The sequence below is a fragment of the Odontesthes bonariensis genome, chromosome 12, assembly GCF_027942865.1.
Source record: "Odontesthes bonariensis isolate fOdoBon6 chromosome 12, fOdoBon6.hap1, whole genome shotgun sequence".
Classification (NCBI taxonomy): domain Eukaryota; kingdom Metazoa; phylum Chordata; class Actinopteri; order Atheriniformes; family Atherinopsidae; genus Odontesthes; species Odontesthes bonariensis.
In genome coordinates this window covers 16,410,562-16,437,517 of record NC_134517.1, presented here as the reverse complement: position 1 = coordinate 16,437,517, position 26,956 = coordinate 16,410,562, and the positions used below count along the sequence as shown (strand labels likewise).

Here is a 26,956-nt window from a genome sequence, read left to right as displayed (position 1 = left end):
AGTAAAAGAGAGGAGAACAGCAACCAAAAATAACACATCTTGTTGTGATCATTAAAATGAGAAAGTGGAGGAACAGCTGCGTACAACGAAATAAGCACATTAACATCAATGCTCCAAAGCATGCAATCAGAGAAGCTCGACGAGGCAGCTGCCTGCTTTTAATTACAGTAACGTTTATCTTCACTTTTAGTCTTCTTATCTTCTTTTACTTTATCTACTTTAAGAGGATTCTTTTACATCTTCTTTTTTTTCTACCCGTCTTACCACATTATTAAATCATAAATATGATATTTCAAATCTGTCGGAAATATTTGATATCGTGCGTAGAAAAGGATTTTGCTTCGCACACATAGGAAAAGACATTTTTTTAAACTCATGCTCCAAAATGATATGAATTTTACGTTAACTGGTGTGTACTTTGGGGGAAAACGTTTCAACTTATTGCCAAGATATAGAGAGTATTAATAGAAGACAGAATTTTTCAATTGAAGTACAGCTAGCAGCTGGTTAGCTTAGCATAAGTATGCTAGGTTGTGTCTGAATAAAAGTGAAAGGAAGCTGCTTATCAGCACCTTTAAAACTCACTTATGAACCAATTATTGTTAGTTTGTTTGATCAGTACAAATAAACAATTAATATGTGTGACAACATCTGGTTGTTAAGTGATCGTGACCAGTTTTTTTTCTTAGCTGGTTGCACTGATTTTCCGTGGCCATGCTAACCAGCTGCTAGCTGTTGCTTCATATTGAACAGAAAGCTGTAAGAATAGTATACTCTTTTATAACTTGCAGCAAGAAACAAATATGAGTATTTTACAAAAGTCCAAATACATAGGCTATAGGAGGAGGAACATCAACAGTATATAAAAGTGATGATTGGGTTGTAAAAAAACTCCAAAAAACTGATCTTTTGGAATTGTACAGACAAAAGAGAAAATGCTACATTTCACAAAACGAATTGTGTTATAAAACACGACATTTCCTGAAACACGTTTTTTTGTGAGTAGTTCCGGAAAATGTTATTGCACTTTGTAAAATTTTGTTTCGTTTTCTCTCTTTTTATCAGGGTCATAACTGGGAATGTGTGTACACTAGAAAAAACATTGGATGACTGGGGCATGTACTGTAAAGCACTCTTGAGTGGTTGATAAGACTAAAAAGAACAATAAATCTGTGCTTTTTTTCTTGGATGCTTTACAACATGGAGGAAAGTGGCTGCAGATAAAAAAAAAAAACAGCCACGTTGATTCACTCATTCATTTTATATACCATACCTGCTTTATCTTACTCAAGGTTGAGGGGCGAAGTCATCAGGTGAGAGGCAGACAACACCTTGGACAGGCCCTAAGTCCAACAACAACAAAAGCCTCTTGGCTCCTGTTTCAAATTAATTTTTAATTTAAAAAAAGGGGGTGACAAGGAGGTGCAGTGGTTAGCACTGCTGTGTGGTGTTATCCTGTGCCTGCATTTGATTTTCTCGGTTATCTGGTTTCCTCTAATAGCCCTGAGACTCAAGCATTAGCTTTATTTAGAATTCTAAACTGGCTGCAGGTGTGAATCTGCACCATGTTAGCCTAAAGCCTTTCAGGTTAAAGCCTTGTTTTTTTCTTTTTTTCTTTTTTTTTAAACGTTGGTTAACTCTCACAAAAGCGATTTATGTCCTACACACAGTTTGGCAAGTTTAACAAGTTTTTCTGAGGACTAAATAAAAGGATTGCTCTTTCTATAGCACATTCTTCCTAAAAAAAAAAAGAAAACATAGCCAAACAATGAACTAAAAGAAAATGACAAATGAGGAAGAGCCTTGAGTTTTACTGGGATGATTCTTAATTACGTACAAAGCTGCCATTTAGAAGCCATTGTCCTTCCTGATAGTTGGCAGACCTTGGCACTATGCACTACATCCTTCCTTTCTTCCTCTCTCTCCCTTTATTTGTTTTTATTCTCCCAATATGAGGGCAGCACAAGCATTCTGATCCCTTTATAATTTCCACAGTAATCTGTCTCTCTTTTTTTTTTTTGGTGTGTGTTTAAGCTTTAATCAAACATGCCATGCCCTCTTTCAGCCAGAAATGTGTTATTCCGACAGAGAAACAAAACACCGTGCAATTACTCCAGCAAGATCTGTCCCTCCTCTCTGCCACAGCTGCAGGATGGAGGGCAGCATTCCAAAGGCATCCTCCTCCTTCTTTCGCCCTTTCTTCTGTGTGTTGAACATAAGATCCCCCAGCTCAGACCATAATGACATAATAGCCATAATGAGTGTATAAAGATGTGTTTAGTAATATACAATCTAGACGCATAAAAGCACAAAAGTCCACACAAACGGGTTGGTTTTCACTTCCTATATACAATTCACCTTGAGATTAATGAGGGTTTATCCTGTGGTTGCCTTACCTTACCTAGTCATTTGTGTGAAGGTGAGCGTTTAAGGGTTATGACCTAGAAATAATTTTGTGATCTAATTAAATGTTAGATGAACAAAGGTAATTGAAGCAAAGTCATGCTTTTACATCATTTGATGTAAAAATGCCTACTGCACTGCCAATAGATAACTGCCAGCCCTGCTCTGTGATGTAACCACATCCAAAAAGCTGTGTCGAGCAACTCAATGTGCTAAAAGGAAAATAATGGTATTTGTCCATGATTGTCCATTATTTTCCAACTGACCTTCAGGGTAAAGTGGCAAAGATGATTGGAAGCCTCTAGCGAAAAATGGAAATATCTTCTTTTTTTTTTGCAAAAACATAGAGGCAAGCGAAGCATTTATCTGGATAATTGCTAAACAAAGTACACAAAGAGAGCACCGTGCTCAGGCAACTTCCACCAATTGGTGTTTATCTTTTGCTTTATAGATAGTTCTAATTTATCTCGCTGTATGGTCTTTTTTTTCATGCTGCAGATGGGGTCGATCAGAAGTTCTCTTTTTGTTTCTACGTGTTATATAAGAATGATTTGAAGTGCCTAACCCTTTTGCAGAATGCTGTATCATAAATTGTTTTTTTCCCCCTCCAAGTTAAAGGTGATAGAGAAAGGTTGAATGGGGCATTAATCCTTGTTCTGTGATGTGATATGTAGCCCCCCAAAAATTGGTTGGGTCTGTAATGGCTCAGAACCTCCCTAAAAGGCTCTCCGAAACAGCTATGCTACTATGCTGGGTTTAGAATGCGTCGTTTGCCCTTATTGGCGATATAGGTGTTGGCGCCAGAGTGGTGTAACTTTTACACCACTCTGGCGCCAACACCTATGGCTATAGCTCTGGTTGACGCTATTCGGCATGGATGGGAGGCTGCAGCCGATCACCTTCTCAGCGGAGCGCACAGCTTGCTGCAGTCTGTCTGTCCCTGTCGGAACTGACCATCTACTGAGCAAAATTCCGACTGAAGCCTGCTCGGAATCGTGCAAGGTTTGTGAAACTGTACTCCGTGAAATGCGCAGCGCAAAGGAAAAGTCGGCGGTTGTATGTACTGGGGATGCTGTTAAAAATAAATAAAAGCCATTGATCGCGAACATTGCTTTCCGGGGGAAGAATATGTAACGATCGTAGTCCGCTTTCACAGCCTTGGAAGGCACATCAGTTCCTGTTTCTCGCCGAAGGGGCGTGTCTGAAACGGGGTGGCTGTGGATTTGGGTGTGGGGGGCGATTGCTGAAAAAGTGACGTCACTTTTTCAAAAACACGGATTGGCACTTTTTCTGGGGGCAATTCAAAAAAGGGGGAGTACTTGAAATAGAGGTTCTGACACTTGCTGGCACTTCGTGTGTAATCCCCACAGTGGGGAGTCTCAGAACTAACACCAAAAACGTGAAAAAGATGATTTTGATTCTCTATCCCCTTTAACTTATAAAAGCTTTGACATTCCACGTTCAGCGGTGGCAGTACTGAATGTATGCATGACACACAGCAATGCTTTAGCTCTCTCTCTATATATATATAAATATATAGATATACTTTTACTGTTTTATTTAAAGATATTTTAGCATTACAGCCCTAGCTTTTTGAGTCATCACTTATACCTGGATCATCACCCTGGGACCACTTAACTGTCTGTGTTGCCTCAATAAAATCTCGTTATAATGAGTCCTTTGCTTCTGTAGAGATTTTACTGTTTGTCTCTTATCTTTACTGTTCTATTTAATTTATATTGTCCCAGACATGTTCTTTTATTGCTAAGGCTCTTTGTAATTGTGTGATGTGATGCAGACTATTTAGCCCATCACAAATAGACATAGTATAATGTTGGAGTTCTTTGTGTTTTAAGGAAAACACATGTAATGTAATGTGTAACTGCGAAAAACTGTGTCTCTCCTGTCCCGGGTTTTCTTCTAGTCTAACTTTTTTTTTAAACATAAACTGGAGATGATTAAGGTGGGTTACCAAGAAAATATTTGTCAATATATATATTGTTTGGTATGCAGAAGAGTAACCTAGAAAAAAAAAAAAGAATCACATGTTATACTTTGTCAATCTGTTTATGATTTATGTAAAATCCACTTCTGCAAGGTCTGTCATCAAAACCCCCTTTTCAGCATTTTATGGTCTCCTTTATACATACATGGTACATATAAACATAATAAATATTTACATACATACACAGTCAGTTTGAAACTCTAAACCATCAAAATTATATCAAAATCTCAAACTTTACCGGTTGTCAGTTTTTAATTTTTGCTTTGATATGACCTTTTATCTCCCTGTTTATTTTTGTACCCTTTTGTAAATGTTTTGTTTAAATAAAACTTCATTTGAAGAAAAAAAAACAACATGTGTAACGTTTAAGGTCCCAACGTTGTACAGACTCTTTGAAATTTTCTAAAAATATAAATTAGTTTCTGTGGCATCACTGGCCCAATTCTAATATTTAAATCTTTATATAAACTGTAGATCGCGAAAACAAGGCATCACTCGGTGACTTTGAGGCTCTAAACCCAACGTCATAGTTTTAAACGTACTGCATTTGAACACACTCGTGGCATAGCCTGTTAGCGGTCTATTTGGATTGGACAGGTTACGAGCTCAGGAAGATGGGAGACGATTTAGGTGACGAGTGGTGGAAACACGAGGGTAGTTCAGGTATTTTCCTTCAGTCTCACGCGTTTTATGTCTTATACATACTTGCTTCGGTGTTGTAATATCCTAATTAATTTACCCTGTCGGGAGAAATATCTGTTGTGCCGAAGCTAAAGCTAGCTTGCTAACTGGCAAACAACGGTCCTACAGTTGCTAACTTTAGCTACCGTCTCAGCACTTGTAACGTGAGTTGTTGTTTTAGCAACAATAGTGAGACACAGACAGCGTTTGTGTAGTTTCCTAGATTTATTATTTTTTTTTTTTTTTGGGGGGGGGGGGGGCAGACAGGTAAAGTAAACCTCCGTAGCACGAGATATTTCGAACGGGGAGCGTGTAAACACGTGTGTGCGTGTCTGTGAGTCATTTCATAAAAGTTAATCCAAAAGATTTAACCTGTTCCATCATCAACGAACGTTGCCTATGCCTCCCCCTAGGTCTTTTTTTTTTCATTAACTATGTGCACTGATTCAGTTGTGCTCATGTTAAACTCCATATCACTGGAAGTTTTCTTCTGCTACTTTTTTTGCGTCACCCCATGCACGCTGCATTCCGATAGAGGGCAGTCACGCAGTTTAAAGATGTGTTGCGATGTCATATGCCTATGAGATATCAAAATAAATGTTAATATCTGGGATTTTAAACCAGACATATTTATTTGTTTTGTTTACACAAAACAACGAGCGACACAGAAAAGGGAAACCGACACACATTAAGGTGAAAGGAATTCAAGGATAGGTGTTTAATTCCTTCTGGCTTTCTCACTGTAAAATGATACATTTATTATCACAAGAATGTGACTCTAAGAGAATTAGAATCTTGTCATGGGTCAACACTTGCAGCAGCTCATCACCAATCAACACATCAATGAACACAGTGCATGTGGAATAAAAATCATCCGCATGAAATCATCCACATGCCTACTTAACTGCATTTTTTTAAATGAGCATTTTAATTCATAAGTAAATGTAAATATGTGTAACTTTAAATACTTTTCTAGATTATACCAGTGTAGCTGCTGCTGCTAAAGCTGCTGCTTTTTGCAAGTGCAAGCACTTTGAACTGGCAGTTTTTTTATTTTTGTTTTATTTTTTATTTCCTTTTACATGCTTGTAGTTATTTTGTGACATGCCCATATAGATAATGTTTATAAGGGAGATATTTTCACTGTTTGTCGGTTCTAAACGAGATATTCGAGGCGTCTGTTGACAGCTGCTGCCGTTCTCTCCTTACAGATGTGCGAGATCTGCGTAAATCTATTGAGCTGCATTGATGATGAGCAAGTTGTCGGTCAGGATTGTCTCTGCACGCACTGTGACACGAGCCCTTTCTTGTGTGTCTACTTTTTTTTTTCCCCTTTTCGTTTAATGAAGCCGTATTCGATCGTGCTTCTGATGTGATGCCAAAGGAATTTGACTTCTAAACAGCAATACTCGTGTGCATGTATGCATACTGAAAGCCTGTTAGTCTGTTATTCTGTTAAACATTACCTTAAAGACACTGTTGCCTTGTTAAGAGTGATCAGTGGTTCTCCCGAAGGTGGGAAATCATATATGACGTATGGCTTCTTCTGGCAGCCACTCATTGCGAGCACATCTTACATGTAACATTGCCTTCCTCCTCCAAGGCCTGGTCTGGAAGGGGTTATGTTTTCTACTTCTTTGAGTCGTATGAAGGGAAATTTTTGTGTTTTTTTTCTTTTTCAGACTGTACTTCTTTTTTTATATTGTGGTATACTTTGAAACCGAAAAATCTGTCCATGCTTAGTGAGCTGGAGATTTGGCCAAGATTTTGCTCCTCCAGATTTCGTTACTTCTTGCAAAGCGCTTTTCGATCGCGTAGAGATGAAATGGCATCGCATTTTTACAGAGGGATATATGGCTTTTTCCACTGGGCTTTTATTGCATGCTGTACATCGTGGCTCATTGCACCGCAGTGTAAGAAGCCATGCTCATCTGCAGCATCGCTGGCAGTGTAGCTGTCCGTCTTTGACAAGAAGAAATGTCTTTTTCTTCTTCTTTTTTCTGTGATTGCTTATTTGGACGTATGTACATTTTATCATCTAGAAATGGTTGCAACTGTGTTTTTTTTTTTTTTTTTTTTCGTTATTTTTATCGTCAGTTAAACCTATTACCTGAACTGACACCCCACTCCTACTCTCACTTATCTCAGAGAACTGCTTGACAGAAAAGCTTATCAGCCTGGCACAAAAGAAGGGGTGAAGTCTGTTTGGCCACGAGATCGACTTTGAAGTCTTAAGAATGAAGCAGAGATTTTGCAGGAGGCAGCATGACTTATGGGGATGCGTCTCGTGGGCCAAATGTTCCCGCAGATAGCAAAGCTTCTCGTGAGAGCCTCTGTCGAGCCACGTCCTGCTGCCCGAAACTGTCGACAGATGCCTCGTCTCTCCTGGCCAGCCGTTGATGTCAGCATTGTTTGTGCTGCTCCACATTTCGTTGCCATGCTCCCGATAGGTTGGCTCTCTGCTGCTTTGTCAGGAGATGTTCTGGAATCCGTTTGTCGGTTTCTTATTTCGAAGACGCAGCTTCTTGTGGCGGTAACTAGATCTTATCAATTAGAGCAATTTAACAGCCACTTGTTAACTTGAGCCGTTTGATTTTTATTTTTTTTATTTATTTTTTTCCAACACGTTGCAGCTGTGCAATTTCTGGTCTTGTACTTGTTTGAAGAGGTTCTTGCTTTTTGGCTTCCCTTAAAACTACAAAGGCTGTCATTGGGGTTTTAGGGTTGCTGCTAGTCTCTGGTTTATTAAAAGGAATCGGCTGACCTAAATGCAGATATCAGATATACAGATACCACTTTGGCCTGTGTTGTTAATTTTGCTTTCCAGTTACTCATTTCATTTTGGAAGCTGAGACGTTATGCTGCATTACTCCATAATAAACGGTATGTTTTGTGGTCACCTTCGTATTACTGCTTTCAGAAATTACTTTCTTTTGTATTTTTCAGCTCTGTCCGTACCGTCCGAGAGATTCCGGCTAGATCCCCTACGTTCAGTTTGGGCAGTAGAAAGTCAAATGACCTTTTTGATCACAGAAAAGCTCAATAGAAAGCATGAATATAGTGTTGGGATTCTTATACAAGGGACACTCGGACAGTTGTACAATCTAACCAGCAAAATGGGGAATGTTCATAAAATGCAGCTCGATGCTTATTTTTTCTGTCTTTCGGTATTTAGAAATTGGCAGATGACAAGTGCCCGAAAACCTTGGGCTCTATTTCCAGAGTAGATTAAGCGAAGTAGAGGAGGTGAGTTGAAGGATGCGTTGATTGGGTGTCGATTGCAAGTGTCAAGCTCAGATAATTACAACTGTAAGTCTCCCAACTTTGAACGTAACCCAGCTCAGCAACCACAAAGCTTTCCTTTTTAAGCATCCATTGCTCATTCAAATTGGCTAGCAAAGCAACATATTTAAAAAGTACTCGGGATGAATGCGTAAGGGGAAATGGAAAAAAACCCCACTTTTAATGAGCAGCAAAAAAAAGCATTTATGAAAGACAAAATGCCGATCGTACATAACATTTAAACAGTGACGTCTCTCTCCGGCAGGCACACACATTACACATAAAGTGTGTTTAAAGTTCGTAAATAATGGTAAGCAGGCTGAGTAAAGTCTTCTCTGGGACACCACGTGGGCCTTGTTCAGCGGCTGCTTCTCCAGACCGGGTTTTCTTAGAGGTTTTCTTAGGTGTCGGAACTTTGGAACGAGACTGAAACTTCTCGACCTAATCACAGAGGCCACTTACTGTAATGTTTGACGAGTGCGCCGCAGAAGCATTAGCCGGGGATATGGTGATGCTGCTTGTAATCTTCCCAACACCTTTCACATGGCGGCCATTTGCGATGACTTGAGTCCTCTGTTCGTGTCGTACATAGAATGGCCCAGCGGGTTGTGGGATGCTGTTGGTCAAACCATTCAGAGACTGAATATACGGGCTCCCCAGATGGATATGGATCTTACTATCTTCCGTCGTGATGATACTGGGACTCGTGTCGTTGCTGCTGGACTTCTGGCTTTTCCAGCTGTTTGGCTGCTCGGGCGTCCTGCAGAACGCGGCGTGATTTTGACCTTCCGTCGGCTCAGGGGAGCAGGTCCTGACCGTGACGATTTGAATCGGTGAGTTGTTGTTGTCGGGCGTGACGGAGCGCGACGAATTTGGACTCAACACCCGCGAGGCGGGCGTTCCGTTAAGTGGGGAGATGACGCGGTCAGGGCTCGAAGTGGGGGTTTTGTGATTAATGGCCGGCTGACCTGAGTTCTGGATGATGGTGATTCTCTGTTTGGGCGAGGCTCCGCTTGTTGGGATGACAGCTGTGCTGGTGTAAGACGTGGCTGTGTCCCCAGCGGGGCTGCTGATCTCCAGCGTTGCTGTGTTGAGCGTGTGATGTGGTGTCACTTTGATGTGCAGCGGCTGCCCGGGCGTGTGCGTCAACGTCATCACTTCTCCGTTAACCGTTTGGTGCAGATCTATTTCTGAGTGGCTTTTTTGCGGGCTTATGTTGTTATTTGCCGTGTTCAAGCTGTTGAGACTGTTGATGAGAGCGCTTCTGTTTGTGACCTCTTGACTCTGGTTCGTTTCCTTATCGCCGTTTTCTTTATTTAGTCTCTCACTGCGCCCGTTGTAGTCAGGAAGAATGCTCCCTGCAGGTTCAGTTTGTACTTCCTTGGTTGTCTGGTGATGATCTGAATTGTGTTGATTGGCTTCAGGGGTCAGATTCTTGATTTTTCTGTACCCGTCTACCTCACTCTTCAGTTCCTCCATCTCTCTGGTCAGCACTTTGTTCTTGGCTTCCTGCTGGGTCAGTTTTCTCTGCATTGTGGATTGATCCATCTGCACCCTGCAGATGGACTCCTCTGTCCCTGTCAGCTTCTCGAGTTTCTCCTTCAGGGTATCTAGTTCTTTGGTTAGCAGCCTGGATTTAACCTGCTCCTTCTGAAGGCAGCAGAGCAGGAGGTGCTCCTGGTTAACCTCCTGCTTCTCTGCCTGCTCGTACCTGGAAAGCTCCTCCTTCGCCACCTCGAGCTCTTCTGTTAGAGCTTGTGACCTCCTCTGTTCGTCTTTGAGCCTCCTTTCCAAGGACTCAAAATCATCCTTTGCTTTCATCAGCTCTCCCTCTAACTCCTCCTTGTCCTTGAGTCTCTTTTGCAGCTTGTCCCGCTCCTGGGTCAGCTCTTTGACCTTGTTGTCTTCTGTTTGGAAGTGGTAGGTGGTGTTGTTTGGAATGGAGCTGTATGTGTACTTCTCCTCCTTTTCTTTCCTGTTGTCAAAGACGTTTAACTTTTTCTTCATTATGGTTATTTTACTCTGTAGCTCCCTATTGCTCTCCTCCTCTGTTTTTAGTCTGTCTTGGAACTCCTCTTTTTCTTTTACTATGCCCTTAATCTGTTCTTCTAAATCAGCCCTCGACCTCAGTGCCAGCTGCCTCTCCTCTCTCAGCCTCTCTGTCATTGTTGCCAAACTGCTGCCTTGCTCATTTCTCTTGCTTTCCTTCCTGTTGATCTTTTCCTCTGCCTGCCGAAGTTTCTCGGCCATGCTCTTTCTGTCCTCCACCAGGGCTACAGTCAGCGACCGGAGCTTTCCCAGGTCCTGTCTGACGACCATTTCACTCTTTTCCAGTCGGCCCTCGGCCGCCTCGAGCTCTCTCACCCTTCGCCTTAGATTATCGAGCTCACCGGACAGCATCTTGCTCTCCTCTTTCTCTCGCTCCAAGCTGCTTTTCAGTAGGCTGCAGTCCTGTTTGCTTTTGCCTAAAGCCTCCTCCAGCCTGTCCAGCTCACTGATTCTATCATTGAGCTCGTCCACCTCGACCTTCAGACTTCGGCAGTGGCTGGTTTCTTTTACCAGTCTGCGGTCCAAGTCTCGACAGTGGTCCGCCATGCGTATCAGCTCCTCGTCCTTGCCCTCCATTTCCACCACCCTTCTCCTGAGCACCTCCACCTCTGTCAGCAGGCTCGAAGCCGCCATCGTGCCCTCGTTTGGGTGCAGGTTTGAAACTCGACTGTGGTGCTCCTCCCTCAGATGTGTGGATTGAAGCTGCTCCTCTTCTTTTGCAGTGGGTTTAGCAGCACAGACCCCCTGCTCAATAACGTCGGCTATGGCCGTCAGATCTTCGACGCCACGCCTCTGTTCCTCCACCAGCTCGCTCAGACACCGTTGCTCCGTCACGACCAGCCGCGCGAAAGCCTTCAGCTTTGTCAGCTCCTCTTTTAGAATCGACAGTTCTCTTTCGCTCTTCCCGTCCTTTATTTCATGGTATTTTCTTTCCTTGGTTAACAGGAGCTTAAGTCTGCAAGTGTGGAGAGAGAAAAAAGAAGAAATGCACTCATGTCAGACTGATTTGTCCAGGTTTGAATGTGCAACTGACTTTTTTTTGTCATTCTCCAAGGACACCTCCAAACGGGTTTCTACTGAACCCCTTTTTTTTTTTTTTTTTTTTTTCTTAACAACAATTGTTCCCTTGGTTGTCCTCAGTTCCAGCATTTTGTCTCTCAGAAGAACCTCAGATGTTTTGCTGATTGATGACATTTTGACAGAAGCTTGTGATCTTTCCTCTGTATGCCCATAACGCGCACCACATGTAGATACATCTGTGTAAGTCTGTAAACGCTTTTCTCGGGCAGCACGCCATCCGTACCATGTTTTGACTCGCATGGCAGATGGTCCCCTGGCAGGGAGTGTTTGTTAGTTAGGAAGTTCATCTACCCTCGAGTACCCTCAACACTGCCGCCCAGTCACCCTCCCTCTGAGCACCTGAAAGGCTACCGAATTTCCAGCCTGCGTCTCGCAGGAATTCCCTCCCTGTAACTTTAAGCGTTGTCACTCCTCAACTTTTCCCTGGAAGTGAAGGAATATTAAATGCTCACTGAATGTTGTATTATAAGGGCGTTTCTATGGGATCTTTCCCCGATGCGTTTATCCTGTCAAAAATCACAGAGTTTGGACAAAATGCGGCTCGTGTTGCATGCCAGAGGAATACACAGTGATTTAGCTTAGATTTAGCTGTTTACATTTTCTAATTTAAAGTTTTCACTTTTGATAAACGGCCTGTGAAAAGTTCCTATTGATGCAGACAAATCTGAGACCGCGACTTCTTTTATTTATTCCCCCCCCCCACAATTTTACTGTCAGAAAGATTTAGCTGAACGCCATGTTTAAAGCAGCTGTCCTTCGGTATGAAGTGTGGGCTGTAGTTGTACTGCGTGTGGGTGTCTAGATTCTGAAAATTTCTATGTTTTTAAAAGGAATGCGGTGCTCCTTGGAAAATAGGACACGAATTCTTGAAATAGAAAACACAGCGTAACCTCAATTTTTTTGTGTGCAGTTTTGATTGTGCTTTAAAACATGCAAATTCCCAGTAAAAGCAAAGAACTGCAAAAAAAAATCTGTCGTATAAAGGATTTAGAGACTAATTTACCATCTTTAAATGCATAACTAGGATACCGTTTGATTATGTGGTGTCAGCTTGGCTTTGTAAGACTATCTCTTTATTTGATCTTTGCAGAATTAGCGAACGGTTACTTGTAAACGGTCCTCGTCGGCTCACCTTGCACTTAAAAACAAGTTTTTCAGGGACAAATGAGTGCACGCAAAAGTTTGCATCGTTTCATTATCGAGCAGCATTTTGTTCCTTACCTGGGCAGTTCAGCTGGCCTCCGTCCTCTTTTCTTTTCTTTTTTTTAAATAAAATCCTTGGATAATATATTGTCTCTACTCTTTCACCTTTCCCTGAGATCCCAGTGATGTGGACATTCCATCCCGAAAGCCAAACATTATGAGAAGCGCTCTGCACACACAGTCTCACTCGCAGTCAGTGGCGCCCATTACATCATCAGCAAATCCTTATATGGGACTGTACAGGCTCTACTGCTGCGAGTGTGTGTGTGTGCGCATGTGGGTTTTTCTGGACTTCAGCCCATTGCTTATGAGGTCATTGTGTAGCCATGCCAAAGAAGCTAATGGGAAGGACAGAATGGGGGTTTGTGTGTGTGCACGCAAAGCAAATCTTCAATCACGAGTCCAACTCAAAAGGAGAACGCTCTCTGTTTGCAGATTAGTTTGAGCAAACATGTTAACCGTGCCACAGAAGTGCCAGACCTGACTTGGCGTGTCCCAGGAAACTTTGCTCCTCGAGACGCATGCGAACCGCATTACCGTCATGTATTCATGCAGCACTCTCATATGTTTGGAGAAGAAAGACATGTTTTGTGAGCCGGAGCTGCCTTTGCCTTGGGCCTGATAATCTGACTGGGAGATGACATCATCAGTTCATCGGCCTTCAATTACATCCATATGTCTCTTTTGCTCTCTCTCTCCTCCCTCCAACTTTTCTCCATCTCTGTCATTACTCTCCTCGCCGTAACTTTTCTGCTTTTGGTTTTTCAGAAAACGTCCCGGTTTCCTCTTCGCCGACTGCAACAAATTTGACTTTCTCTCGCTGCCGTCGGCGTTTCTTTTTCTCCGTCCACGTGTTGGACAAAGTCGCCTCTTTTGTAGCACTACTTGAGTGAGTTCCGTGCGCTCAGTGGAACGGAGAGAAGTGACTCTACTCCGGTCACTCTCACAACCGGTCTTTTCATGTCACGAGAGGAATCCAAAAAATTGTAATTGGGTCAGAATATTTTAGCTTGTTAGAGGAGAGTATTGGAATTGCACTTGGAGGGAGAACATAAATATAGGCTTGGGTCATGTTCCCCTCTGGGAGCGCCTATTTGGGTTGCAGCTCGAAGGCCCTGCATTGACTGTGAAATAAACGTCCTGTGGCATTTCTTTCTGTCAGGCAAAACGCACAAAGACCTTCATTACCCCCGTGTCATGTTTCCAATAACCAAAAAAACCCACGTAACGGCCAAAAGGGTTCACTTGAACGTCACTTCACTTTTTTTCTTCTTTGACATTTATGTTCGCGAGAGTTTTTTCCGACAAGTATGAATACCTACACGGATTGTTCCCATTTATGATGTGCATGGAAAGCTAGTGAAACGGTGCCGAAAGCACGGAGCAGAACGAGAGTAACGCCATTAAAAGCTTTGGAATATCTGATCCCGAAAAGACAGACTTCCTCATTAAAATCGTCCACACGCGCCGGAAACGGGAACAAGGAGTCGCGCGGACGTTCACGGCCTGCATAGGGAAGCAGCGGCATCAAAGCGAAAGATTCCGTAAGTGATCAGCAGCTCTGCTCTCACACGGAGCGCTTTGACGGCAGCAGCAGCCTCTGTCGCCAAAACCTGCTGCCTTGTTATGTAGCGTGCCCGTTACACAAGCTAGTGATGTAAGGCCTGTGCTCTGAGAGGGGTTGGCATTCCCTTTAATCCTTTAATTGATTTAGGGTAACTTTGGCTGCTTGTTTCAAAAACAGACATGTGCTCTCAAAGTGTTAGCGTGTTGTCTTAGGAGGTGTTTTCAGTCGTCTGTTTCCTCAGAGGTCTCTAGAGGGCAGGATTAACGCAGGATTTCGGTGAGATGTGACCGTAAAGCGGCAACAAAGGCTGCACTCAAACCGCATTGCAAACCTCACAACTGGGGTTGTGAGTCCAAGCTCGGAACTTCCTCTGGTGATCGTTTGTTACTAACGTCACAATAGAAGCGAGCAGCGGTATGTCCTATTATTTGTGTGTTTGGCACCTGCCGAAGAGCACACGAGGTGTCCCTCCTCTGAGCCTGCAGCAGGATAGGCTGTCGTGCACGGAAGGGGAATTAAGGTTTGCTCAAAAGGTCGCGGCTTTTAAAAGTTCTCAAAAGTTGCTACGTCCTGTTTGCGACAGTTGAACTCGACTGTCGTTCCACTTGATCTTGATCGCTTGTTAATCTGGTTTGTGTAGGTCAGCCACAGTACATTGTTTCCAGGTCTGCGTGTGCAAACTGATTCGGCAGATGTTGACGCATTTCTATTCATACCGCCATTTGTGTCTGCTGTGCTGAAGCTTTCCGTACATGAGCATGTAATCGGTTTACTGTACGATGTAGAGGTGTGGATAGCAGGGATGCTCCTGCGATGTCCTCAAAAATAAGCATCTGTTATTCGTCTGCTTCTCATCTTCTTTGTTGGATTCTTTTTTTCCTCCCTGAGTGGAGGTTGATCCAGGCGCATGCACGCACGCGTAGTCTGTTTTGGCTGAACGCGGTCAACCGCAGAGGAACCCGTGCTTACTGTTTTAGATGACAAAATTTTGTTGGATTTTTTTTTTTTTTTTTTTTTTTTTTTTTTTTTTTTTTTTGCCTTGAGTCTGAGATATTGTGAGATGTTTCTGTGTCTCTTATTGTGGAATGCGAGAGACGAAAACCCTCCTCATTCCTCGAACTTCTTATGCTCTACTCCCAAACTCGAGTTTATGTGGTCATATCTCCCTTTAGGGAGGCTCTGGCGGCCCTAAAGGGATAAATAAATACCCGCAAACTTGGATGACGTGCAGTATCTGAGCGTGATCATCTGAGGGGGTCATAGAAATGGCAGAAAGGAAAAAGCAGGCAGTGCGTCCCGGCGTTATTCTATTCATTTATCAACATGTTTAACAAAAGCGACGGTACGGGTAAACTGACCTCAGTGCAGCTGATGAATGGACTCAGCAGCTTGCGATGGGAGCTGCTGCTCGGCCCTGAACTGATGGACTGCCAGACTCCCATGGTAAATTATGGACGTCTCCTCTGACACTTTACTGGCCGAGCGGTCACATGGTGGATGAGTGTTAGTGTGAAGGATGGACAGAACAGATGTGCATTTCTGTAAAGGCACAATCAAGTTTACTGTGTCCTGAGTAGAGCCCGGAGACTGTTTCCAGTGGGTTTTTATCCAAGCAAGAGTTTTTTTTTTTTTTTTTTTTTCTCAACTGTCATGGTTTCATTGTATGTGTAAGAATGTAAATGTATCTGTTTTGTGTTTCTCTAACTTGATCCAGACTGAAATTTCTTTGATATACGGCCTTTAAAGCGGCACAATGCAACTTTTTCATGGTCATAAAATTGCTTGGCAATCATCAGATTGCTTGGCTGACCCGTTCTGATGAAAACGGTGACATTTCCTTCTCCATCTGGTGGCCCTAGACCGAAACAGCGCTTGCAACTTTGCCTGTGGCGCCGCGTGCTTTGTTTACCTCTGGAAGTCTCGCGACACACGAGAGCCGAGAACTACTGCTTCACGGCAGGTCGTAAAGGGCTCCGAGCCGAGCCAGGTAGCCTGATAAGACACACCCCCTCTCCATTAGCTGTCGACGGCTCTCCAACTCTCTGCCAGTGTCTTGAAAAATAAACCGTAAATTGCCTTTACGACAGTCTGGCTAGACTGTCGCCTTATTTTCTACGGAGCTCCCCCTACAGCTTTGGGGTGTGTATTGCATGGTAAACAAACCCCGTATTACTGAAAGTTGCATAGTTCCGCTTTAAAGTTTGTCTCGGCGTGAACTTTGTTGGATCGTGTTCGCACGCAAGTTAGTTTTATGGCTAATTGCAAATGGAGTTCAAATTAATCATAAAGCCCTGCTGTGTGAAGCTGTGTAGAACAGTTTTTTTTTTTTTTCCTTTCCCCTTTTGATGGTATGCAATACGTTCCCTCATCTGTGGCACTTACTGATGATGTATCGAAGATAGGCCACATCAGTTGGGAAATGACAGCATGATGGATTTAAAAGTACTTTGTGGGGGTTGAGTCTCTCAGGAGTTTGTGATGCAGAACTCACATGGACAGATCAGTGTGGACGTCTTTTGTGTGTTTAACGTGCGTGTGCGTTTGTGAGTGTGTGGTTACTGTTGAGAGCGTGGAGACTAATCATACGAAGCACGCTGGCTTAGAGCATGTTCTGATAGCTGAGGTTGGAATAACCACATTGCTGCACATGTATTGTGATGTGCAATGTGTAATCACCCTTTGACACGCAATAGGGATACTATAGAATGAAAGTGATTATATGTCACGGCTGGAATGTGCCGTCATCTGCTGTGCACATGGCACCTGGTGAGGCCTTGTCAGAGGAAATGAAAAGAAACGGGTCCTGACTTTCAAACCGGACTTCCTTTGGCTCGGAGCGTGTGCTTCGGAAAGAAACGGAAGCTGATCGTAAGACATTTGAAGTAGGAGTGGAAATCATTTCAGTTGAAAAATTGCAGGCGACTGCCGAAGGATTGAAGCGAGGAAAAGGATGGCGAGGGTGATGAAAGGGATCCGGCATATCTTCAACGATTCAAATTTGCCAGAATTGTCGCATGAGTTGGGTTTCCGTTGCTGTTTATCGGCATGTAGAGTGTATAGGAAAAAAATATTTCTACTACTCAACGAAAAAGCCCATGAAGTTTGAGCTGACAATCGCTGAGTTCGCGTGACTGACTGGATCTTCTCTGATAATACGTAACATCCCAGAGATTTCCAGAAATCAAAGTAATTCCCAAAGAGGAGCTTTCTCCATTTTCCTCTTGTTGAAATTCATAACAGGTTTTGTTTTTGTTTGTTTTTTAGCCTGTACTTCCCACTCTGGTGACAGCACGAGGGCCTAGTTTATTCTCTTCAAACCAATTATTGTAAATATGTCCGATTCTTTTCAAATTTTTGAAGTAATTTTCAAGTGATTATTTTAGATTTACTCTGCTAAGCAAATGGAAAGCGAGCTAATCTCATCATTGGTGATCAAATACCTCAGTTGATGTAAAAAAAAAAAAAAGGCCTGGAGGTGAAAAAGCTTTTGTGTTTTCCACACAGGGTTCACACCACATCAGACGTGCTGTCTGCTCGTGTGTTTATCATCATTAGGTGAAGTTAAACCGCACGCTCTTCCCGTGCGAGTGTCCAAGGTCTCTACATTCTATTTGGATAGACCGAATTTGAGTAAACTTAATCACTCTACTGACATAATTCTATTTTTGGTCTTTAATTGCATGTGTTGCTGTGGCGGATCAGTAAAGCTTTTTCAGTTTGGCACGCAGCTGCAGACAACTAGTCTCCGTCCGAGGCTGCAGGCCCACTACGGGTCCGGCCTCCACATGCCCAGATTACAGAGCGGATTCTGTCGGTACACGAGCCAAAACAACCAGGGACTTCAACAAAAAACAACTCCGTCGCGGACCCAAAATTGCATAGAAGAACCAGCGATCACCTTCATGTCAGACTGGGCTGTATTTTAAGCCACATCTAAACGCGCTCCCTATTTGGGAAGGGGATCATTTCTGCCCACCAGCAAACCCTCAGTCCCCGTTCACTGAGATTAGAAGATGGCTTCTTCCCTACACTGTGTGGTATTGTTGAACCGGGGAGGAGAGTGCCAATTTAGAATGTACGTGTAATTGCAAGCGAGTGCATGTTTGTGTGTTTACAAGGGAGAGCGAACAGTGCCAGGCTGCCCACATAGTCTAACCAAGGCCAGGATGTAATGGACTGTGTCTGAGTGGAGTAACTCTAAGTACTGTCTTGAGGTCGCATGCACTGTCTCGTAGAGACGCAGCGGCCAACACTGCCTCTGCTCGCTCGCTCGCTCGCTCGGGCATAAAGAGATTTGCAGACCAACATAGACTAAAAGAATCTAAGCCTGCACAAGCGCTCATCACAGAGCTCGGGCCTGGCTTGTTCCAGTGTGCTGAAATACTTAAATCCCCCTCGCCTCTCCTACTTTGAGCTGTAAATCCTCATCTCTTTTACATCAAGAGGGATTCAGATAATCACGGATGGATATTTCTACAAGCTTAGCTTCATTACAAGCTGCTAATTTTGTGGGAACAATAAAATATCAATGTTTTTTTTTTTTTGTTTCAGCTTAGGCATTCATTTGAACTTGCACAAACCTCTCTCTGTCTCGCTCCTGTAGCGTGACAAGCCAGGTGAGAGCCTTGTGGTTTCTCTCTTGCTCCTCCAGCCTATGTAGAGCCCCTTTGTGAGAGCGGCACACCTCCTCCAGCTGCTCCATCATCTGTTTGGTGGCGCTCTTCCGGGCTTCCACCAAGTGACTGAGCTGACGGACAAAGAAAAGGAAACGTGGGGCTGTGAGGGTGAAACGTCAGCAGTAAGTTGGTTTGTTGCAGGTCTGCTTTGGGTGAGAAAAGGGACGGTTATGTAATAATATAGCAAGTGAATCTGACTACTATGAAAGGTTGATTCAAATCTCTTGCCTTTTTAGGTTGGATTTGGGGAGCTTTTCAGATTTAAAACTTGAAAATGTCTGCTGCTGTCTCAGCACAATTGATTATTCACTCCTTATGTCGTCTGCTTTCCTGCCACTGCTGGTACCTCAGCGATTGATTGGTCGTGCGCATCTTGCAAGTCATCCCGCTGGGCCCGAATCGAGTCTCTCCGCAGGGCACGGAGCGCCAGCTCCTTTCCGCCGATACCGTAGTGGGCTCTCAGCAGGCGCGAGTCTGTCTTCTCTGATTTCAAAATGGCTATGACCTCATCTCTGGCCTGGCGTGACGAAACATTACAGTCAAACGGTGGCTTTAATTTCACAACCTCGGGCTGCAGTCACAATACCCCCGACTTCACATCGGCTGCAAGAAGAAAAGTGAGAGAGGAAAAAAAAAAAATCCTCCTACCTGTAATTCTCCCTCCAGAATGCTGAGGAGAAACAGCAAGTCGTCACAGGACAAGTCCTCTCGTGAGCGTTTGCCCTTCCAGTCCTCACTCTTGCCTTGCATGTTTTGGGCAGTCATTTGGGGTCGATGTATAGGATTGAAGGAAGGCTCTGTGTTGTTTTTGTTTTGTATTATTTAGATTCCAAGATAGCATCTTGCTGTTACCAAGGAAGGGGGGTGCACAAAGTCCACCGAGGAGGAACTGGAGAAGGAGAAGAGATTGGTGGTGGCAGTTAAACATTAGAGACAAATGGACATGCATGCTTGTGAATCATCAGGTTAAACAAGGTCATGCGTTGGATCTTTACAGTACAAGTGGGTATTGTGTGGCTCTTCACAAGTGATGCAGATTATATAAGCCTTTATGGGCTAATCCAAAGTCAGAAGGCCTCTTGTCATAACAGTTAGTGTTACTGAAATGGATAGGCCTGCGGCTGGCGTTGCTTTGAGAGCGGCTTATGTCATCTCATAGTTTTGCTCTCAGCACATTTACAGCAATCGCTATTAGTTTGGCTGAATAAATGGACTTAAGGCTTCCAGCAAGTTCACCAGATTACTTACACACTATGTGTGTGTGACATGTGTCAAGCATGTGTATATATGTGTGTAATTGAAGCAAATCTCATCAGCTAAACATTGTCCGCGAGCCAGCTTTCTCTGAGTTAATGTTCTCATACCAGAAAGCAGGTTTGTATTAGCGAAAGATGATGTCATCTCTCCGCTCCTCAGCTTTGCTGCTCTGGTCCAAGCTCCCTCAGTGGCCAAGAACGCCTCTTATTTCCTAGCTGTTGGTCAAGATTTTATTTTTTGGGGTGGGCCCGGTGGAAAACAACTCAAGGCCCTTGTATTTGTATTTTTGAGAAAAAAGGCTTTTGGAAATGTTTAGGTGTCAATAGGTATGCTTTAAATAAAACCTCGTTAGATAACTGGCGCTGCCACTGAACAGAAAAACAGTGTGACTTGTTCTCTGCTGGTACGTGAGCTCTCTGTCTTTCACAAGCTCCACGCACACACAAACACACACACACACAAATAGCATCTACTTGCTGCCATCAAGGCCCAAGAGCAACCTTGAGTCCAAACACGGTATGTGAGGAAGAAACAAGAAAAAAGGAAAAAACCAAACCAAACAAAGCAAGATGTTTAACTGTTTCTCTTGGCTTCTGTACGAAAAGAAGGAGGAGGACATTTTTGATGCCCTCTGTTTATCAGTGAAGATCTAAGGCAACTGTTAAAGAGTTTTCTCTGTGTGAGGCTTACTTGGGAATCATATTTATGAAGCAGAGCTATCAATATCAAATAATATCAAATCACTCAGACTTTTGGGCCAAAGAGGAACTTATCACTCAACTTTAAACAGGTTTACCACAGGAAAGGTTTCAGATCAAGATGGCGCCATTCTGGAGGGTTGATATTAGTGAGCTTTGGCACCTATTTTCTGTGGTGGCACAGGGCCGATGGTCCTTAGACAAGAGGGGTAAATGGATTTCTCTTTTCTCCCTCTTTTCATCTGATCATGCTTTTAATGTGTGCAGTCAAACCGTGACACAAATGCGTCCGTTTCCTTGCCTTTCACCCTCAATTGACTCGCAATGAAAGGGTCTAAAAACCTGACAAATCACCCGGCGCACGGACAGACGGCACGGGTCACGCTGTGTGCTTTATTCGGTGTGTGCGCAGTGTCTAGACAAGCGCATGCTTTCTGATGTATAGGCACACAATGTGAAAATACTTTAAAACTTTTTGGCTCAGAGACAGAGTCAGGGTGGTTTTCAGCCAGGGATGCCCCCCCCCCCCCCAACCCAAGGACCATTAGCTGGCAGGCAGGTTGGCAGCCGCCTAACATGTGGCCGGCCGTCTCCGTTTATTCATCATAACAAACAAAGCCCAGCTGGTGGTGGATGGGGATCGGATGGCCACCCTTCCCGAGTCCGGTTCTGCCAGGAGTTTTCTTTGTTTTTTTTCTTTTGTTTTTTTCTTCTTCATTCCACAGTCGCCTCGTGCACGCTCAGGACGGGTCCAAGAGAAGTTTCAGTGCAATCTGTTGGCTTCCTTAGCCAGGCTACTTTTTTTTTTCTTTTTTTTTTTTTTTTAATTGGCTTTTTGTGTATGAATTGGACTAATTGATTGGATTCTAATTGACTTGAATTGGATTATATCTAAAGTTCCTTGAGATTACATTTGTTGTAATTTGGCGCTGCATAAATGAAATTGTATTTAATTGAATTGAACGTCACCCAGGGCAGCAAGCCTGCATCCCTCCCATCTGCCCCTTTTACTCTAAAGTAGACGAAAGATTTACCTCTTTCTAGAAATGAACCCAGTGGTGACACTCTCTCGGGTAATATCTTCACCGTGAAGGGAGTTGTAGTCGCAGGTTTAGAACAATGAATGGTTACAGGATAGTTTAATCAGCCCTTTTGGGTGCCTCTTTGGTCTCCAGTTTTCTTGGGTCACGTTGTCACAGCACTCTTTGATTTGCATTCTGCAAAACGGTACTGTAGATGTGTTTGGTAAGAGTGGCACAGTTGGAGCACTCATCCAGTTTTCAAGCCATCTCAAGGAGCCAGGATATTTTGAATAGTATATCAATTCATTTTGGAACCATCAGTGCTGCTGTGGTGATTATTATAGCTGCGGTTGGACTGCACATACTGAAAAGTGTGTTTTTGAACACATAGACAGGGTTTCCGCGGAGTCATAAAAAGTCATAGATTTAAAAATAAGAATTTTAGGCCTTAAAGTCATAAAAACATCCAGATTTTCCATACAAGGTCATAAATTACATTTCGCCACGTCTTGAATTTCTATGCTCATTCATTCATTAGTTCTACCATCGCCTCTCCACCTCGAGCCCATACGCTGGTGGCGGAATTCATTCGTTTCGCCTGTCCTCAGGCAGTAGCCTAGCAAGCTAGGCTACTGCCTGAGGACTCTGGGTGGTATCGCGTGAACTTCAAGATCCATGCGCCAGTGTAGCACTTCTATAGAAACCCGCGCGAACTTCAGAGCTTCACTGCCGGTGTTCTGATCATGTAGCCTTGGTCTATGGTCGTAAGGTCTACTTAGCCTAGCTCAGAAATAGCCAAGACCTTTACGTGTGGGAAAGATAAGACCTCGTACATCACACGCTTTGGCTTGGCAGAGTACATTAAAAAAAGACCTCGTCTCCAAAATCACGGGGCCTTACGTCCTCATGTTTGATGAGAGCTTGAATCAGACAAGCAAGAAAAAACAGCTGGACGTACACGTTCGGTTTTGGGATGAGGACAAGGTGCATTCTCGCTACCTGGGTTCCCACTTCATTGGCCACGCCACAGCCCAGGATCTGCTACAGCACTTTAAAGTAAGTAAAATTGGCTGAGCTGAAAAACGTTGAGGAGGAGATCACCGTTAAAGGGGACGAACTGAGACGCATGTAGACAGTAGTTGTTCATTTACAGTGGTACAGTTTACAGTTGTAACAGTTATTACAGTTGTACATGGTACAGTTGTTTACAGTTGTTAAGTCAATAAAAAAAAGATTTTTTTAAAGGAATCGACTAAAGTTATTTCTCATAATTCGTGTAGGTCATAAATTTAAATTATCATGGTCATAAAAAGGTCTTAAATTGTCTTAAATTTGACTGACTAAACCCTGCAGAAACCCTGCATGACCTTGACCATGACCTTATTTGTCCTTGGAAGAACTTTTGCCACCATGCGTGGATTTTAAATATCCACAAATACATTTTTATTCTTATTGAATAGTCTGGATTCCTGGAACATGCTTCCTCATAGATTTCTCATTGTAACAAGTTTAATTTCTAAAATCTAAATCTAATCCAGACAACCAGAATGTAATCTGACATATCTGACCAGTAAATACAAACCGTAGATGTATAAAAGTGCAAGAATAACCATAACATGAATAACAAGTAAGAATTATACTGCAGATATTCAAATTTCACATCAGATATCAACAATATTTAAATTTGTTTAAAGAAAATCACCTTTTAACCTTATTTTGATAACAGTAATTGTGTAATTTAGTTTTTTTTTCTATATAATTTATTCTATTTAAACACATAAATGAATGCAATGATGATTAGTGAAGGAACATATCTTCATGTTCTTATCTGAATGACACATTAATGCTGTTAACAGCTGAGAGAACAATGCACTGATGCTTTCAGGCAGTTGTTCAGGATGAAAAGATGCAGATGAACAAAAGTTATGTGAATTTGAATCATATTTTATTGATGATATAATATGCTGTATGGAGAAGGTTTTATATTCATTTGAGGTATGGACAAGCTGTTGATGAGTTGTGTGCGAGTCTTAAACGCTACTCTTTCTTCCTCTCTCTTTGTACTGGCGGCGGTGTTTTGGCATCAGGAATTTCTTTAATCTCCTCCACGCTGAAGGCACCTCTGGTCTTTGTTCTGAGGGCTCACATTGGTCCACGAGTTGTTCTGGAACTGCTGTGTCTTCCATGGGTTCACCTTTTAACCTTATTTTGATAACAGTAATTGTGTATTTGTTTTTTTTTTGTAATAATTTATTCTATTTAAACACATAAATCAATGCAATGGTGATTAGTGAAGGAACATATCTTCATGTTCTTATCTGAATGACACATTAATGCTGTTAACAGCTGAGAGAACAATGCACTGATGCTTTCAGGCAGTTGTTCAGGATGAAAAGATGCAGATGAACAAAAGTTATATGAATTTGAATCATATTTTATTGATGATATAATATGCTGTATGGAGAAGGTTTTATATTCATTTGAGGTATGGACAAGCTGTTGATGAGTCTTGTGTGCGAGTCTTAAACGCTGCTCTTTCTTCCTCTCTCTTTGTACTGGCGGCGGTGTTTTGGCGTCAGGAATTTCTTTAATCTCCTCCACGCTGAAGGCACCTCTGGTCTTTGTTCTGAGGGCTCACATTAACAAATTGAAATGATCTGGGACTGATTAGTAACCCTGATCAAAAAATAGCTGCCACTCCTTTTTGTACTGGCGGCGGTGTTTTGGCGTCAGGAATTTCTTTAATTTACTCCACGCTGAAGGCACGTCTGGTCTTTGTTCTGAGGGCTCACATTGGTCCACGAGTTGTTCTGGAACTGCTGTGTCTTCCATGGGTTCGGAGATCTTTGGTTCCTGGACATCGATCGGTGATGGAATGTCCTCCGTGTCTTGTTGCTCCTGAGTGATTTCAGGCTCGTTGTTCTTCACGATGGTTTCTGGCGTCTTCTTGTTCTTGCGCGGAGGCTTCGGTGGTGCAACTTTCTTCTTTGGTTCATCAGGGATCCTTTGTGGTTCCGTTTCTTTTTCCACGGTTTCGGAGATCTTTGGTTCCTGGACATCGATCGGTGTTGGAATGTCCTCCGTGTCTTGTTGCTTCTGGATGATTTCAGGCTCGTTGTTCTTCACAATGATTCCTGGCATCTTCTTGTTCTTGCGCGGAGGCTTTGGTGGTGCAACTTTCTTCTTTGGTTAGCCGAGTTAGCTTAGCCGAGTTAGCTTATCCCGAATAGCTTAGTAGGCTACAAGCGCTAACGGACCCTGGCAGTATCTCCAAAATTACCACACTAAAATCACATGCCATGACACCAAACTTCTACAGTAGTACAAATATGGTCCGTACTCACAAAACGATGCATTTGGAAGTTTGTACATAGTCCAGGAGTTTATTATTATCAACACAAGCCTGATAGCTTTTCTGCTGCTAAAGCTGCGTCGACGTCACTTCTGGGAGCTGGGAGCTTCAAAGTAAGATGAGGGTTGATCTACTACTGTAGACAACAAAGCAAGGCTGCTCAATTTCTCCATTGATAAAATAAATTCACAACTCTACAACAAAATTCATGTAGAATATAGCATATACTTTGTTGTCTACAGTAGTAGATCAACCCTCATCTTACATTGAAGCTCCCAGATCAAGGAAGTGACGTCGACGCAGCTTAAGCAGCAGAAAAGCTATTAGGCTTGTGTTGATAATAATAATCTCCTGGACTATGTACAAACTTCTAAATGCATAGTTTTGTGAGTACAGACCATATTTGTACTGCTGTAGAAGTTTGGTGTCATGGCATGTGTTTCCTTGTTCCTTGTCAACACTTTATGCTCAGATGTTTGTAAGCTCAAAATATACTATTGTGTATGTTCAAATATACTGTTTTGTTAAATAAAAATGTCAGTCATCAATTCATGCATCACCTCATGTCATCATAACAGAGGTCTGTCTTCCAGGAAAGAACAGTTTAAAATGAATGTAATATAGTTTTAGCCATACTGTATGATGTATTGCTTGTCTTTGTTTAATAATACAGAAGACAAAGACCTTAAAAAATAATCGCATATCGCAATCGCAATATTGGCGCGAAAAATCGCAATTAGATTATTTTCCATAATCGTTCAGCCCTAATTTTAAGCCTCAGTACAGTTAGAAACTCTATAGAAACTCTATAGTCGAGGCGGGAGATAACTGTGGCTTTTACCAATGCCTGGTTCATAAATTATGTTGCTAATATGGGATGTTATACAGCTTCATGTCAAAAGAGGCGAACTATCCCTTTAACGCTTTGGTTAAGATGGATAAATGCAAATTTGACCATGTGTGGCTTCAGAACGAACAATTTGCCTCGTGGTTGATGGAAACATTGATGAAGCACACTTTGGAACTTGGCCCATTGGGCATCAAGGCGTTGGGAGACCCACGCCAAAATGCTCCCGGATTCTGAGGCTACCTTTACACGGAAACGATCTGAAACCAAAACGCAAAAGTGGCGTTTTGTTTTCACTTTTAAATCTGCATTTAGACGAGCGTTTTAGGGTGAAACTCTGCGTGCATACGGAAACGCAAAAGTGTGTGACGTTTCATTATCGATGCAGTAAACACGCCAGATGGCTAGGTGGCAACACTACCAAGACCAAGTCTTTCTACTTCTCTTCATGAAGTTATCCCACCACTGAGAAGTCCTCCCAGGTCTCACCCACAGCTGTCTAGGTCGCCTGCTCTCTCTATGAACTTCAAGAATTTCGAGAATGTAAAAAGGTTTTGCGTTTTTAACCCGTTTTCGTTTCCGTGTAAACGGCCCCTGAGACGGCGAAAAACGTTTAAGCGTGGAAAAAACTTTTGTTTTGCAAGTAATTCCGAGCCTCTTTTTTTCCAGTTTGGACGTGAACTGCCTCTTAAATTGTATTAATTACGGTCTTAAAAAAGTCTTAAATTTGACTTGTTGAAACCTGCAGAGACCCTGATAGAGCATTAAGGTGTATTAGTATTAATGAGGCTTGTTATCAGGCCACTGCAGAGCTTGATGACGAGCTGATCATTT

General features: G+C 42.8%; 2 protein-coding genes across 3 annotated transcripts in view; one reads left to right on the top strand and one right to left on the bottom strand.

Annotated features, from left to right (window-relative positions):
• The first annotated feature begins 4,954 nt into the window (after nt 1-4,954).
• The window catches only part of cmss1 (cms1 ribosomal small subunit homolog), a 33,935-nt gene continuing 11,933 nt past the window's right edge, over nt 4,955-26,956 (top strand). Inside the window, exon 1 of one of the 2 annotated variants that reach the window (XM_075479307.1) lies at nt 4,955-5,071. In XM_075479307.1, coding sequence (XP_075335422.1) covers nt 5,023-5,071 — 49 coding nt within the window. In that variant the 5' untranslated portion in view covers nt 4,955-5,022. The remainder of the gene's footprint in view (nt 5,072-26,956) is intronic. The other variant, XM_075479306.1, reaches the window with a different exon arrangement.
• LOC142396291 (filamin A-interacting protein 1-like) lies at nt 8,492-25,064 on the bottom strand. The gene is made up of 5 exons (XM_075478850.1): nt 24,716-25,064; nt 19,595-19,764; nt 19,293-19,463; nt 18,851-19,017; nt 8,492-11,375 (listed from the first exon to the last, which is right to left on the bottom strand). Exons 1-5 carry the CDS (start codon nt 25,062-25,064, stop codon nt 8,813-8,815), a joined length of 3,420 nt encoding a protein of 1,139 aa, XP_075334965.1. The 3' UTR covers nt 8,492-8,812.